General features: G+C 37.2%; 1 protein-coding gene across 1 annotated transcript in view; it reads right to left on the reverse strand.

The window, feature by feature from the left end:
• LGR5 (leucine rich repeat containing G protein-coupled receptor 5) overlaps positions 1–17,932 on the reverse strand; it is a 162,241-nt gene that overhangs the window by 20,474 nt on the left and 123,835 nt on the right. The window contains 4 exon segments of the mRNA XM_074269622.1: positions 2,036–2,101; positions 15,205–15,276; positions 15,450–15,518; positions 15,617–15,688. Coding sequence (XP_074125723.1) covers positions 2,036–2,101; positions 15,205–15,276; positions 15,450–15,518; positions 15,617–15,688 — 279 coding nt within the window.

Genomic DNA, 17,932 nt, shown 5'->3' on the forward strand with positions numbered 1-17,932 from the left:
CAGGAGAGGAAGTGGGGAATGTCTTCTCAATGAATCAACAGATAGATGTGTGTGTGTGTGTGTGTGTGTGTGTGTGTGTGTGTGTGTGTGTGTGTGAGAGAGAGAGAGAGAGAGAGAGAGAGAGAGAGAGAGAGAGAGAGAGAGAGAGAGAGAGAGAGAGTATGTGAGTGTGTGAGAAAGAGTACATTGTAAAATTACTTTTTGTTTAGAAATGATTTAGAGGACCAGCAAGATGAATACAGAGAGGCTTGGAGAGACTTACATGAACTGATGCTGAGTGAAATGAGCAGAACCAGGAGATCATTATATACTTCTTCTATTTTTTTAAATTTTTTTTATTTTTATTTTTTCCTTCTGAGGCTGGGGTTAAGTGACTTTCCCAGGGTAGGAAGTGTTAAGTGTCTGAGACCAGATTTGAACTCTGGTCCTCCTGAATTCAGGGCTGGTGCTCTATCCACTGTGCCACCTAGCTGCCCCGATTATTATATACTTCAACAATACTGTATGAGGATGTATTCTGATGGAAGTGGATATCTTCAACAAAGAGAAGATCTAACTCAGATCCAATTGATCAATGACAGACAGAATCAGCTACACCCAGAGAAGGAGAACTGGGAAATGAATGTGGATTACTTGCATTTTTGTTTTTCTTCCCAGGTTATTTTTACCTTCTGAATCCAATTCTTCCTTTGCAACAACAACAACAACAAAATTCGGTTCTGCACACATATATTGTATCTAGGATATACTATAACATATTTATGTATGGGAATGCCTGTCATCTAGGGGAGGGGGTTGGAGGGAAGGAGGGGAAAATTTGGAATAGAAGGGAGTGCAAGGGATAATGTTTTTTTTTTTTTAATTCTTAACTTTTTTTTTTTTTTAATAATAGTAATAGTTTTTATTTACCAGATATTTGCATGGGTAATTTTACAATGTTGACAATTGCCAAAACTTTTTTTTTTCCCCAATTTTTCCCCTCCTTCACCCCCCCGCCATGGCAGGTCGACCAATACATGTTAAATATGTTAGAGTATAAATTAAATACAATATATGTATACACGACCAAACAGTTGTTTTGCTGAACAAAAAGAATCTGTCTTTGAAATAATATACATTTAGCCTGTGAAGGAAATCCAAAATGCAGGTGGACAAAATTAGAGGGATTGGAAATTGTATGTAGTGGTTCATAGTCATCTCCCAGAGTTCTTTCGCTGGGTGTAGCTGATTCAGTTCATTACTGGTCTACTGGAACTGATTTGGTTCATCCATTGTTGAAGATGGCCATATCCATCAGAATTGATCATCATATGGAAGTGGATATCTTCAACATAAAGAAGATCCAACTCACTTCCAGTTGATCAATGATGGATAGAAACAACTACACCCAGAGAAGGAACACTGGAAGTGAATGTAAATTGTTAGCACTACTGTCTATCTACCCAGGTTACTTATACCTTCGGAATCTAATACTTAATGTGCAACAAGAAAATGGTATTTACACACATATATTATATCTAGGTTATACTGTAACAGATGTAAAATGTATGGGATTGCCTGTCATCAAGAAGAGGGAGTAGAGGGAGGGAGGGGATAATTTGGAAAAATAAATACAATGTTATAAAAAATTACTCATGCATATATACTGTGAAAAAAATTATAAATTAAAAAAAAAAAGAATTGATCATCATACAGTATTGTTGTTGAAGTATATAATGATCTCCTTGTCCTGCTCATTTCACTCAGCATCAGTTCATGTAAGTCTCTCCAGGCCTTTCTGAATCATCCTCCTGGTCATTTCTTACAGAACAATAATATTCCATAATATTCATATACCAAAATTTATTCAGCCAATCTCCAATTGATGGACATCCAGGTAGTTTCCAGTTTCTGGCCACCACAAAGAGGGCTGCCACAAACATTGCAAGGGATAATGTTGTAAAAAATTATCCATACATATGTACTGTCAAAAAAAGTTATAATTATAAAATTAATAAAAAATAAATGACTTACAGGATGTATTTTGCACACTTACATTTTCTGAAGCTTTTGGCAAACAGAGAAACAAGGTAAATCTTTTATCTGATTGTAAGAAAGATCCCTGAAAAACAGAGATATAAAAAAGGAAAATATCTGTTACTTATTATTTGAAACAAAGCAGATTTTACTTTCATTTCCTCTTCAAGATGAAGTGTTTTAAAGGTAATATCTGGATTTTCAACAAAAATGATCCAATAATACATTTATGGACATTATTGGATTAAATTTTAGATTTATCATGTTTACTTAAATGTAACTATTATATTTCTTTAATCACTTTAACTTGCTTAATAAGCTTATTTATATTTTATCAATTATGTGTGGTACGGAAATGGTGAGGGATCACCATTTAATAAAAAAAGCTGGAGAGAGCTCTAGAGAAAAGCAAAGTTTATTGTACATTCTCGCGAGAAGGGCGTCCCACTCTTCGAGTAGACTATCGAAGAGAGGAAGCGCCTCCTGTGGGCAGGACAGCACCTTTAATCCCTAACGCAAAACGCCCCCTCCCACCACTGACCCTCATCCTCATTGGCTGAGAGTCTTACATTCTAAACGCGAGATCTACCCATGAAATTGAACTTGACCAATAAGTACATAGTTGCCCATATTTGGATGAAATAGGGAGATGTCATAGGAGGGGAAGGCAATGCCCTTCAGAGTCCTTCAGGCCTACTCGAACTCTGAAGTAGATGAAGCCTTACTCGATTTTCACAACTGTCTTGAAAGATCTCACCTCATCTCATTCAGTCCCTCCTCTTATTTTGTACACTGAGATCTCTTCAAATTTTTTGTAACATAATTTCACATTTCCTATGAATTCCTCACTTCCTTCCGGTTTCTGTTGGCCTTGGGCCACCGGCTCCACCCTTACCCTTTTAACAGCATCTATTTAACAGACCCTTCAGCTTTCTCTTCCAACCTGATCATTCCAGATGATGAGTTTTGGACAATTCTGGTTATTAATCTGATCAAACAAGGAAATAATATAACACCACTAAAAGCTATAAGGCCCAACCAAAGGAGCTGCTTCCACCAGCTTCCCAAACCAGGACCATTTAGAAGTATTGAACAGTGAGGTCCAAGTCTGTACAGGAACATGAGCAAGTTTCCTAATGTTCTTAGTGATTTCCTTCACTAGATTACCATTGTTATCAATCTTTATACAACATGTGGATAAATTTAGTTTAGCACAAACTCTCCCTTCCTCAGCCAACAAATAATCCAGCACAAATCTATGTTGTAAAACAGCCTCTCTGGTTTGAGTAGCTTCATCAGCCAAAAGATGTAGTGCCTCAGCTGTCTGATTGGTGATAATCTCTACAACTGCCTGAAGCCTAATTATCCTGTTCAACATGTATATTGGAGTTCTATATCCCCAACTTCCATCTTGAGCCCAGGTCGCTGGCCCATACTCTTTGACTATTCTTTCTGGAGGCCAGGCCTCACCCCAACCATTTGCATCTCCAGTCCAAGTGATGGAGGTATCTAAACTCCGTTTCTCCCTTCCCAAATCATCATACAACTGAATCCCTAAATATTGGTTTGCCTGTTCGCGAAGAAAGAAAAATTTTGGCTCTATTAGTCCAATATAATAATTCCCTGTCCAATTGAGAGGCAGGTAAGTATAGGCAGTTAAACCACAGATCCAATAATGACCCTTTAGAGCAGGTTGTTCCCTTGGAAATATGTCTGAGCTATTCCTTGTAAAAGGGTAATATTGTTGGTCTCTCGTCCCTAGGGGGCTTCCCCCACAAAGGGGTCATACTGGCATTTTCATAAACCTTGCTCTTTTCTCCAACTACAATTGGCAACTGGCCACTGGCCTGTTAGATTAGAGGTACTCCAAAATGTGGAAAACAGAGTCCCATGTTGCCCGGGTGTCCCTGGGGTGACATTATACCAACCCCATTGGTAACTGTACCCAATGTATATGTTCCCTTTCCTCTTATTCTCTTTTATACATCTCAATACATCCCATTCTACTTCACTACACTCAGCAGTAGTGACTTGTTGATAGCAATATCCCTGCTCTCCTATTTCTGAGAGAACATCCAAGGTACAGTCTTTCTAGTCCTTCCCACACTTCAATTGAGGATTCCTCCCCGTATCCCGCCAATATTTAGACATTTTTGTACAGTCGATTGTCTTTGGCCTCAGGTCTGTTCTCGAATAGGTCCACTCACAAACACTATTTCCCAGCTTCAAACCTCGTCCTGTCTGATTTAAGCATTATTTCCCTTTCCTATCTTTGGTCAATGACCACTGATGTTTCTCTTCTAAATTCCAGAAACCGGTCCCATTATGAATTTGGGATCTGTTGCTAAGGATCCAGGCTGGGCTTAGGGGGACAGGTACGCATGGCCATTGGTTCAATTGTTGGGATCCACCACAGATCCAACAATTCGATAAGTTAAATGTCCTCCCTATATTCTGCATGAGCAGGAGAAATTGGTTCTCATCTCTAGAAGGTCATAAGGAAATAGATAAACCCAAAGCTTAGGGAGAGCCTCATAATGTTCAACTATTATAACACCGTAAAGTTAAGGTGAACTTCCCAAAGGAAAATATATCAAATCACAAACAGGCAAAGAGACCCAAAGTAAGAAAAGTCATACAGTTACAATTCCCATTCAGTGGAGGTCCCCTCCTCTTATGTAATTGGAGGTCTCCCCTGTCTTCAACTGTCCACTCTGATAAAGGTGGCGCCACAGGTCCTTTTGTCCTGGTGTGGTGTGTCCAGCCTCGTTCCTGGGTGCGAATCGCAGTATCTGAAGTCAGTATCACTTGGTAGGGTCCGTCCCAGCACGGAGTCAGCTTCTCATCCTTCCAGGAACGGATCAGCACCCAATCACCAACCTGAATTCTATGAACAGGGAAACCTTGTCAGTATAGCATCACACAGGTTTTGGACATCCCAATGGCTGCCCTGGTGCAGTTGCTGAAGGACTTGCCTCATACTTGCTTTGGTCAGTACCTCTCTGCCGTCAGGTAAGAGCCATCGTCCTTCCGAGTTCTCAACTGCTCCGAGAGTTGAGGCCTTCTCTTTTTCCTCCTGAGTAAAACTAGGAGAGGGTAGACTAGGGGGAAGTACAGGTATCAAAGCCATTATATGAGAGATTTCCTGATCTCCGGCTCCCTTGGCCTCCCGGTCTGCTAATCTATTTCCCCTTACCTCAAAAGAATTTCCCATCTGATGTCCCTTTACATGTATTACTGCTATATTCCTAGGAGTCAGAATATTTTCTAGTATCTCTCTGACTAGTGTATGATGAACCAGTTCTTTACCTTTACTGTTTACATATCCTCTTTCCTCCCAAATCCTCCCAAATACATGCACCACACCCCAGGCATATTTAGAATCAGTATATATATTCCCATCTTGGTCACACAATAATTTTAACGCTTGATTTAAAGCATACAATTCACAGCAATTCACAAGTTTGAGCAGACCAATGGGCAGGTAGACTGCCCTTGGTAACAGTGGAAGTTCTAACAAACCCATTTCTTTTCCCATTTACCATCCTAGAAGAACCATACATAAATTCTAAACAAATATTTATCATAACCTTGTGTTGATAACAATAAGGAATTTGTCCCAATGAGTTTATATCCAAGTAGATTTTTTCATAAGTGAACATTATTCATACAAAGTTTGTTTTTAAAAACACCCAATGCAAATACAATCATATACAGAATGTCTAATTCCACACAAGAGAATTCAAGAAGTTTTGATAATAGATTCCCATTAACTTGTAATGGGAGAGACATTCTGCTATTCTGAAACATAAGGTCTTATCAAGTATTCTGATAGAGGCAGGGGGGGTTTTTTGCAGAACTAAGAGGCAAGGAAACTGAGGCAGGACTGAGTCAGGACAATAATCCAAAGTTAAAACATAAGCTAGCCAATCATAGTCTAGCAAATTTTCAGCTAGAGTCCCCTGTAAAGGCCTTTTGTCTCTGCAGCCTTCTCCAAACCCCGCATCTGCTAAAATCAGGTGTGTCTAGCTAGTGGACAGGTAAAGAGCTTTTTCAACTTTTTGCAGCCTCTCCCTTATCTGTAGAGACAAGAGAGCGAGACAAAAGGAGACCTTTCGTCAATCGCAGCAATTCTTAAAAGAATTGTGCCGAGCATAGAGCTCTAACAACGATCCAGGCCAGAAGCAGCCTGGATGTCTGGTGCAAAAAAAGAAAAAAAATCTTTTACCTTTTCCAGAGTTCCATTCAGTACCCAAATTATGTCTATTTTCGAGGTCCTTCATCAGGGAACCAAAATGATGAGGTAAGCAAAGAGTAAGTAGTTTCCAATTAGGCCTGAACTGAAATAAGACATCAGTTTTTCCCAATTTTCTGACCAGTTGAAATCTCAGTTTCCCTTCCCCCCCCTGTTTACAGAAATTATCATATTATACACAACATACTAGTAAATTTCCCAAAATAGCAATAGTCATAGTTTTATACAGCAATAGTTCTGTTCTCCAGGGGACAAAAAGGAAGCAGGATTAAAATTTTTGCAAATAACCCTATCAAATTATCAGATCAGATTAAAATAATCTTTAAACAAGGAGACTATCACGCATGTAAATAAATATTGAATAACTTGTTTTCAGAAAACTTCAGTTCCAACTCCTTAGAACAGTTATAGACTTGAAAAATAAAAATAAAACATTCAGTTATCAACACCATATAAATGTAGGCTTTTCCTTTAAACAGTAGAAATAATTAATATCTAAATCAGCAAGGAGGTGCAGTTATTAAAAACAAAAAACCCCACTATACTTAATGGGAGGGACCTCTCCACGTGGTCACCCTTCCCCCACACCACCATGCTTCCCGACCCAATATATCATAGCTCCATTTAAACTATTAATTACTTTTACAAATCAATCTTTCCTGTCCCGCCTTTAAGTAAATATATATGTATATATTTTTAAACTTTACACTTCAATGTTTGCACGTAACTGACCCAAATTTCATAAAACTTAATACATGCCCAACAGAGCTGACAAATACTTAAGGCATAGCTCAGTTACAAATTACCCAATACCTCTAGCAAACATACCATCGAAGTAGGGAGATACAACCACAACCTCCCCTAAGTAAAAAACCTATGTTTTAACTTAAAATCCCAATCACAGCTTTAAATTCCCAATAATATAAAACTACTTTGCCATCATATTTAAAACAATGAACTTCACTAAATAGCGGTTTCTTTCCCCTGGCCCCGTGGCCCTGCTGCAGTCAGGACACGTGGGAGGAAGAGGAAGGAAGCCACCATCTTCACTCGCTCAATCCCACATACTTCCCCGTGTACAGGGTTTCTGATCCCAAATGGGATTTACTAACAGCTATTTCTGGTCAGCTGAAACGACCCCTGCTTCAAAAGACCTAGTTCTCCTCCCCGCCTTAAGGCCCCTGGAAGGGCTAATGGAATTAAATCCTCTCAGGTCCTTCCTTTCAGGTACCATTTAATCCTTTTGGTACCACCAGTCTGCAACAAAACAACAATACCTTATCATCTTTTTCTTCCTTTTTATTTTTCCTCATATTTTGGCAGTTTGTTCCAATTACTTAATTTATCTCCCAAGGGAATATCTACCGGTATTTTCTGATATTTTTCTCATTTCTCTCCGCGAGGGCTGGCTGGGACTAGGCCACACCCATTGAATTTGGAAGGAGTTTAACAGACTCCTAAACGCCCAAACACGCTGTCACCAGTTAACTCAGTCACCCAGGAAGGCCTAGCTCTCTTCCTGTCTACCGTCTACAGCCCCCTCCAGAATCTATAACTAGACTCAAGGGGCTTCACAGGACGCTTACCTCCACTGGGTTGCTGCGCAGCAAATTTCTTGACTGATCTGTCCTCCACCAACCGGTTGGGATTTTCACCGCGGAGTTTCCGTTGCTTTTCTCTGAGTTTCTCCACTTCGGGTCCACTCTACGTCAGGGAGCAAGGAGAAGCCCCTGGAAGCTGGCGGGCTGCCTAAATCAAGGCAGGGCGCCATCCCACTAGCACCCAGGAGTTCACTTACTCACCGAGTAAAGGATCCCGGACGAGCCCCCAAACTGTGTGGTACGGAAATGGTGAGGGATCACCATTTAATAAAAAAAGCTGGAGAGAGCTCTAGAGAAAAGCAAAGTTTATTGTACATTCTCGCGAGAAGGGCGTCCCACTCTTCGAGTAGACTATCGAAGAGAGGAAGCGCCTCCTGTGGGCAGGACAGCACCTTTAATCCCTAACGCAAAACGCCCCCTCCCACCACTGACCCTCATCCTCATTGGCTGAGAGTCTTACATTCTAAACGCGAGATCTACCCATGAAATTGAACTTGACCAATAAGTACATAGTTGCCCATATTTGGATGAAATAGGGAGATGTCATAGGAGGGGAAGGCAATGCCCTTCAGAGTCCTTCAGGCCTACTCGAACTCTGAAGTAGATGAAGCCTTACTCGATTTTCACAACTGTCTTGAAAGATCTCACCTCATCTCATTCAATTACAACCCATACTTTCTAGCTATTACCTTACTGAAATGAGCCTTGTTAAATTAAGCAATATTGCAGCTGTGCTCAACTGAGGGGGAATAGTTTTTGAATTAAAAACGCTAACCCACATATGTCACTAACTCTGAAATCAATCATTACTAGGAATGGGTGGGGACGACTTCTGAAAAGATGAGCTAAAACTCAACAAATTACAAAATAATAGAAACATCTGGACTTATTTATAACATAATATAACTAATCAAAAACATGCCATGCTAATTTGTAGAAATCTTAGCAGAGATAAAAGAAAAAGAAGGAGAGATACACACACAGAAAAGAGGGGAGGGGGAGGGAGAGAGAATAAAATAATATTGCTATAAAATGGTCTTTTAAAAATTTTATCAATTAATTAGGTCCTACATTTTAATGCCTGATTCTCATTCTTAAAACTAGATGATTTTTAAATAACTGAAAATTTCATGTTTTTAAAAGAAAAAGAAGTTATTCAAAATTTTTGTACTTGCAATTTTATCATTTTATTTCACACTTAGTTTGCTGAAATAAATGGGATTTACAAAAGAACAATGTTCATTTCATTACACATAGATGAGTCAAGCATAGCTGACTTGCAAACATGAACTATTAGTTTAGAGATTTTAACCCAAGCTGGACTATGAACTATGAAACAGAAACTTGCAAAAAACCATTACTCTAATTTTTCTGAACGACAAATGGAACCCAAATATCAGTTTTTCCCCAAACTGTGAACTGACCAAATTAAAAAACAAACATACCAATAGCCCTACAACCCAGTGAGCTAGTTCATAGGATAATAGATTTAAAAATTGGAAGAGATCTTAGTTTTTTATCTAGTCCAATCATCAATTCATAAGCATTTATTGGGAATTATTATATACTAGGCACTATGCTAAGCTCTGGGGAAAACAAAAAAGAGCCAAAAATCTTAAATTATATTTAGGAAGACAATATGTGAACAATTTTATATATATATATATATATATATATATATATATGTATAATATATGTAAAGTCATATATGTAAAATATATGACTGAGTGGATGGAAGTGAACTTTCATTTCCAGTGTCTGGTTGGGGAGACAATATACAAGTAATTAGGTGGGAAAAAGATGTATAGAGAATTGATGGAGACTCATCTTCAAGGAGAAGACAGGTAAAAGGATCAGACCTTCTGTAGAAGGAGACAAGTAAGCTAAATCTTGCAGGAAGCCAGAGATTCTAAGAGCTGACATCGAGGAGGGAGAGCAATTCAAGTCCAGGGGATAGGCTTACATACCACTTTATAGATAAGGAAATTGATGCCCAAGAATATTAAGTGAGTTGCCCATGGCATTTGCAATCACAACAAAAGTAGTAAAGCCAGAATTTGAATTTAAGTCTTTTATTTTTCTTTGCATTCCTGTATAGATATGTAAAACATCTCCCTCCTTGCCTAACATATGTCCTCTTATTTACACTCCTTTTGGATTATGTTTGATCATCCATCCATCCATCCATTTATCCATCCAACCACTCATTCATTGTGCAGTTATGGAACATTATAAACTTTCTATTTCATTTTTAAGAAAATAAATTAAAAGCTGACATGTGGATTATTAAGGAACAATCGTGAACTATGACTTGTGGTGTAGTGTGCTATCTCCTGGCAGATTTTAATATGAGGGGTGACAGTGATGTGATGATATTCTTGTGTTTTTTTTTTTTTTTTTATTCCTAGGTAGAGTTCTGCACCAATATTTCTAGCTTCAACAGAATTCTACATGCTTGATGCAACTCAACAAATCTTAAGTGCTTACTATCTGCATTAGAGTGAGGTTCTAAAGGTAGAAAGACAAAAATTAAAAGTTTCTGCCCTCAAGGACCATATTCTGGAGACAGTTATGTGCTATAGTGGATTGAATGCTGGATTTAGAGTAAGGAAAAACTTAATTTAAATCCTGCCTCAGAAATTTAGGTATAGCTGCCTCAGTTTTCTTGTCTGTAAAATGGTGATAAAGATAATAATAACACTCACCTCCCCAAGATGTTGTAAGTGTAAAATAAGATAATAATAATTATTATAAGAAGCAATTTACATATGCTGTCTTATTTGATCATCATACTTTTTTATTATTATCCCCTTTTACAGATAAAGAATCTGAGGCAGACAACAATTAAATGACTTGCTCAGAGTTACACAGCTAGTGAGTGTCTGAGCCCAAATTTGAACTCAGGTCTTCCTGACTCCTGAACTGGCATTCTATCAGCTCTTCCACATAGTTGCTGTGTGTGTGTGTGTGTGTGTGTGTGTGTGTGTGTGTGTGTGTGTTAGTGTTTTGCATATATAAACATATATAAATGTAAGCTCATTATTATTGGAAGAATATACTATGGATGCAGATATATAAATATAAACTATATGTAAAGGAATTCTAAGATGTAGAGATCATTAACAATTAGGGAGGTTGGCAAAGGCTAACGCTTTTCACTGATGGAGGTGAGGAGAGGAAGCATTCCAGACATGGCGATAGCATACACAAAGACATGGAGGTGGGAACGTCATGTGTGGGGGAACCAGTAGCTGGCCCATTTGACTTAGTCTTCCATATTCCCAAATTTTATAACTTTCTAACAATACTGATATTGTATTCACAAATTTTCTAAAACTGGAACAATGCCTGAACTATTTTTTGAACTGCTATTTCATTCATTTGAAGCCTTAATTCACACACCTTAATGAGTTACATAAAGACAAAGACTTCTTTATGTGTCTTTTGATAGAAGGATTATCCCATGTTGATTTTATAGCCACCTGCTCTTCATGCACATACAATTCTTTTCCCAAGGAAGACAAAGAAGACAAAGACACCAAAAAAAACTCCATGGACAACTTCCTGGTATCTTATTCAGCCAAAGGGAAAAATTTCTTTTACCTTTTCTTAATATCTATTTTCTAAGTGTAGTGGAAAGAACACTGGACAACTAGAAGTTGACTAATACATATACACACATTACATATACATTTCTATATACATACACACATATACATTATATATAAAATAAATATGAGTATATGTATATTTATATCTATATATAATACTTACCTCTTAGAAGTATTGTGAATATAAAATAATTATAATATAAATGATAATAACAATAATTATAGCTAGCATATATAGTTCTTTTTAGGACTTGCACTCTACATATGTTATTTTATTTAATCTTCATTTGTGGTTTAGTCTTTTCAGTTGTGTTCAACTCTCTATGATTCCATTTAGGGATTTCTTGGTAAAGATACTGGAGTGATTTGTCATTTTTTTCCCAGGTGATTTTACAGATAAGGAAACTGAAGCAAACATAGTTAAGTGATGTTACAGAGCTAGAAAGTGTCTGAGGCTAGATCTGAACTCAGGAAAAGTTTTCCTAACTCCAGGCCCAGGCTAGGAGATGGCTTGTGTGTAAATTGGATATAAGCAGAGATTTGCACAAAGTTGTTAGGTTCACTCTCTCTTCCTGAATCACTGAAATCCAGTGGCAAGACAAAATTAAGGTTACTGGCAATGGCTCAGGATATAGTGAGGGTCTTCAAAACCTGCGTGCTAAGTACTTCATAGTTCTTGCTTCAGCTGTCTTTATGGCCATTGGGAGATTATTTTTATTTATCCAGTCCTTCCGAGGAAGTCTTCACATGCTTGGGGATAGATACTCCTCTAACTCACTTAAGGGTGTGAAGCCTGTTGGTTACCCTCAACCTGACAACCCATCTGCTGAAATGATTTTTCCATTGTGTAGCATATATTACACCTAATTGGAGCCACAGGTGAGAGTTGAGTGAAGATGCACATCAAAACTGGATGAGCAGCCTTGAAAAGAGATTATCAAATCCTTATACCAAGGTTCTTGTTGTCCCTGAACACTCCATATACCCATATAGAGACAAACATAGAAGCATCAAGGTAAGTCTCAGGAGAGACCAGAGCGTAATCCAGCTCCTTCAAGTCAGATACTGAAGAAGTGAATAGATGTTCATTGTCCTCTTTAAAATGGGACACATTCATAGCTTAAGATGTATCTTGATAGGGATATCCATGGGTGAGCTGAAGTAAAGCTTGCACTACTGACAACAAACTGAATTATGGAGTTTAACATATACAATGTCAATTAGTAATATTGCTATTGAGATTCCAGTATAGTTTATGGAGATGCCTCTTTGAAAGTTACATCCCAAAAGAAAGTGGAAAAAGTCAGTTTTGTAAGACTTGTAAAATTATGAAGTCTACCAGATGAAATTGCTGAGCTTATTGCCTTACACCATGTTATCAAGCTGGAATGGTTCTCCAAGACTCTAAAAATATCTGGCTATTCTTCAGCAGGAAATCTAGTTTCTTCCTTAAAAGAAAGTGCAATTTATTTTTCACTTGTGTAGGCACAAGTTAATGAATTGACTCCCTTCCTTAATCTTTAATTATCTACCTATGATTTCTCTAAAGCATTCTTCTATTCTAACTAGCTTTGTTCCCAGCTTCACATAGCCAGAGGCACATAAGAGGCAAGATTTGAATATAGATCTTCCTGACTCTGAGGCCAGTTTTCTATTCACAATCCTACACTGTATTTCTGCTGTGCACACAGGCAGTTGGTGGCACAATTAATAGAATACTGGGCCTGGAGTGATCTGAAATTCAAATTCCAGCCTCCCATATAGCTAGCTCTGTGACCTTGGACAAGTCACTTAATTTTTCTTACCACAGGTTCCTCAACTGTAAAATGGGGAACAACATTCACCTTGCAGGGTTGTTGTAAGGATAAAATGAGATAATGTTTGCGAAAAGTGCTTAGGCATAAAGTCTGGCATAAAGAAAATGCTATATTAAATTAGTCTGGCATAAAGAAAATGCTATATTAAATGTTCATTTCCTTCCCTTTATTAATTTTTTTTGGGTTCAGTTGAACAGAATTGTAACACTGGAGATTTTATGACAGTATTGTAACCATATATAATGAATCTGTCACTTAAAGTACGTTTTAGTTTCCTTATCTCTAAAATGGAAATAATGATACCACCTAGCAAGATTGTTATTAGGAGTAAATCATGTAATATATGTAAACAACAAAGTGCTATATGTATTAGCTATTATTATTATTTTTTGAGGAAATGAAATATATGTGACAATTAGCCTTATGATCAAATGAGATAATACTTGTAAAGTCCTTAGCACAGTGCTTGGCATACAGTAAGTGTTATATAAATGCTTATTTCCTTTCTTTCCCTTCCTTTCTTATTCTATCTTTTTTCCTAGGTTCAGAATGGGATACAGGGTAGTATAGAAATAGAAGAGAGGGAAGAATTAGTCTCTTTCACTTCTTCTGTGCTTAATTCATTGCCAGTATAAGCACATAGTATATATGAAGCACATAGTAAGTGCTTCACAAGCATTTTTGGAATTCAATGGATTTAAATACTTCTTGAGAAAGGAAGAGAAAGCTCATACAAGTTGTTTAAACTTTAGCCATGACATGCCATATCTACATGATAAGAAGAACATTTGGTAGTTTATCAGTGTATGTACACACACTTTCATTTTTAAAAAATACTTAATTTTATTTTTTCAATGAGCAAAAATCTATTTTCTCTCTCTCCCATTTACCCTTCTTCATGGAAAGAAAATGAGGAACAAAATCTCCCTCCCAAATGTACACAGTTAAGCAAAAAAAAAAAAAAAAAAAGAAAAAAAAAAGAAAAGAGAGACAAATGTTAGAGGGGTTGGGGAAAAACAGGAAAATTAATATTATTGATAGAGCTGTGGATTGGTCTAGTCATTCTGTAAAGCAATCTGAAACTATGCCTCAAAAGTTTCTAAACTGCATATATATTTTGACAAGATAATGGGCTTAGACCCTTAATACATCAAGGAAAGAGAGAAAGGATCCACATGTATACAAATATTTATGGCAACTCTATTCTTGTAGAAGTAAAAAACTGGAATCTTTAGGGTAGCCCATCAATTTGGGAATGGCTGAACAAAGAGTGGTATATGAATTTTATCATAAAAATAAGCACAGAAATCTGGGAAGATTTGTACAAAATGATGAAGATTCATTTCTTCATTTAAAAAAAATTTTGACATCTATGTTGCACTGATAATTCATCTTAGATTTTTGTTCTGCTCACTAAATCTTAAAGGATAAGGTTAATTTTTTATACTTTTGCTCCCCCCCCCCTGAGGCTGGGGTTAAGTGACTTGCCCAGGGTCACACAGCTAGGAAGTGTTAAGTGTCTGAGACCAGATTTGAACTCTGGTCCTCCTGAATTCAAGGCTGGTGCTCTATCCACTGCGCCACCTAGCTGCCTCAAGGTTAATTTTTAAAAATTTATTTTACTTTATATCCTTTATCAATGAAAGGAAACTCTTGCCAACTGAGACATTAATGGTCATTTTGTGTGACCTAGAAACAAAAGGTATACCCCATTGTGGAATTAGGAGTAGGGATGCCCTTTTTCAGTGTTCACTGGTCCAGAAAGGAACAATAGAGAAAAGAAAGTTTTGAGACTTGTGAGAATAGAATTTTCTATGAGAAAGAACTACTTAAAAAAAGACCCCTATGCAACATCTAAGGGGAAGGTTTCTATACATTATATTATCAACCTTATTGAAACGTACAGCACTTGGAGATTAGGTAACTGATCACAGACAGTGCGAGGAAGAGAGATGATCTGTGTTCCTGTCAGGGTCCTATTGAAACACAAAATAGACATATTCTTTCATTTAGGGATTACATAATGGAATACTTGAGTTATGCATTGATTCTGAACAATATGAAGCAACTGAATTCATAATCAAAGAGCCATAATCAAAGAAATGCATTGATTCTGAACAATATGAAGCAACTGAATTCATGGACTTACAGACTTTCCAGACTCCTTGTTCCTGTCAGATCAGGAAATTCAGCAATTTGAGAAGCGCCATTCAGAGTCCTAAAATGAAGGGCATACTTTATGGTCATTAAAGGAAAGAGTCCAGAGGCATAAATTTTTCATCAGAAAGATGGTCTTTGGCAGAAGTAAGAACCCACAGTGTTCTCAGTTTAGGTAAATATTGAAAAGCAGATTTCCCAACAAGTTGGATTGGATTATCATAGAAGTGTCTGGCTAAATATATATATATTTATGTATATACGTATATATATATATATTAAGTGTTAGTATAAAACTTCTACAGCAAATGATAGCTTAAAATAACAATAAATACATTTTGTCCACTAATATAATTTTGATTGTAATGTATCATATTAAAAAAAGACATTGTGATGGAGTGGATAAAAAACCAGATGAAGTTGGTAAGACTTGGATTCAAATTCTACCTCTGACATGTTATGAACCAAATTCATAAATTGTCAGTGAGATATTATTATGGAAGAAGTTTTCCCCTCTGATGAAATCACAACTTTGGCTTAGAAAAAAATAGCATAGAACAATTCTATTTACAAAATTATAGGTGAATTCCAATATTTTAAATTTACATTTAGATATTTATGTGCTATGCATAATTACAAAACTCTCAAGGCATGGCATAGTAATTAGACTTTGAGGTGGGAAGACCTGGGTTCAAATGCTGCCTTAGACACTAGCTTTATCTGTGATCATGTCACTAAATCTCTTTGTGTTTCAGCTTCTTCATGTCAAAATAGGATTATAAAAGTTCTAAGGTTCCTTCTGGATAGAATCTATGATTCTATGATATTAAGATTTGATAGTGATGGGGGGAACCCTGAAATTGTCTCTACTTTGGGGGAGCTGAGGTAAAACACTTGAGAAACTCCTTGAAGGAGAGAGTCTCCTTGAACCCTTGCTTCTGTGAAAGACCCTCCCCAGGGAATCAAGATAAGTAGCTTCATTTTGTTATCCTGAAAGAGACCAGCACACCCCCATTGATAACACTCACTACTGATTGTATCCTTTATTGAGTTGAAGATTAGTCCAGGGACATTCATTCAATTGAAAGATTTTGGTCTGATTTCAACTCAAACTGCCCCCAGCTCCCAGTCAAGATAAAATAGGCATTTGCTAGCCCAATTCTTTGCAGAGGTCCAAAGCAGGAACATGCCATGCCAAGGAACCTCTCTCTCTTCTTGGCATAGCTGCCTGTGAGGACTCTCTGCCTACTGAGAAGGCATTCTCTTCTCAGTGTCAGCCCCTCTTTATCTTTCTGCCAGGATTTCTTTGCTAAGTGAGTTTTCTGCTAAGAACTTTCTCTCTCTCTGTAAAAATTTCTCTCCTAGGAACTTTGTATCTCTCTCTAGGGATTTCTCTGCTAGGGACTTTACCTTGCCATTGAAGAAGTCAGTCTTCCTACCAAAAGCTGACCTCTCATTGCAACAATAGACTTCTTTTTGCCAGTCTAACTTTTTGGGTTTGTAAATTCTTTTGTGAAGGACCTGCGCTGACCAGAAGGGGATCCCACAACTCTCTGCCCTGGACTGAACCTTATCAATAGAGGATTACTAAGAATTGAGAGGAATTGTAGAATAATGAAAAGTATCATCAAAGGACTTGAATGCTAATCTATCTATTTATGCTAACTCTATGACCTTGACCAAATTCCTTCTCTCTGGGATTCAATTTCCTTGTCTGTAAAATGAGGCAGCTGGGCCAGATGACCTCTGAGATTGCTTGCAGTTCTAAACCTATATCTATAATATAATGAAATAAAAGGAATCATTATTCTTTATGTTTAAAAAAGTATCATCATCTGTCCTCAACATAAACTAACTGTCCACTAGGTGATAAGCAATTGTAGATGTTGGAGTATTTGTTAAATGTTGGTGAAAGATGAAGATCTTAACACATAAAAACAATGTACTAAATTACAACAAAGTCCTAAGTATTAACTAAAATATTTAATTGCATTGGAGTTTTTCTATAGTTAAAAAAATTTAAATACATGAGAAACTGGCTGGAATTTATTATTTTGTTATAGAGAGTTTGTGATGGTATTTGTTAGAAAGAGATATAATCTGTCTAGTTAATAATAACTACTGTCTTCTACTGATGGGGAGGTATCAACTATTGCTTGTATGCAGGTCAGCCATCCTTTGGCTAATACTTTGGAAAGGAGAGCCACTGGTCTTTTCTTCCCCCCTCTTATTTGAGCAAGAACTCCCAGAGCACTCCCTCAAATTGACAAACAGGTGAAAAGGTTTTTCCAATGTGGGGAGAGCCAATACAGGTGGTGAAATTAACAAATATCTTTTGATCTCAAAATTCTGATCACTTTCTTGATCCCACACGATGGAATTTGGACTTTCCTCTGGTAGGAGGAAAAGTAATATACAAAGGCTCAGTGATAGTGAATAAGAATCTATCTATGTCCAGCAATATCCTACTAATTT

This window comes from Sminthopsis crassicaudata, chromosome 5, assembly GCF_048593235.1.
Source record: "Sminthopsis crassicaudata isolate SCR6 chromosome 5, ASM4859323v1, whole genome shotgun sequence".
Classification (NCBI taxonomy): Eukaryota; Metazoa; Chordata; class Mammalia; order Dasyuromorphia; family Dasyuridae; genus Sminthopsis; species Sminthopsis crassicaudata.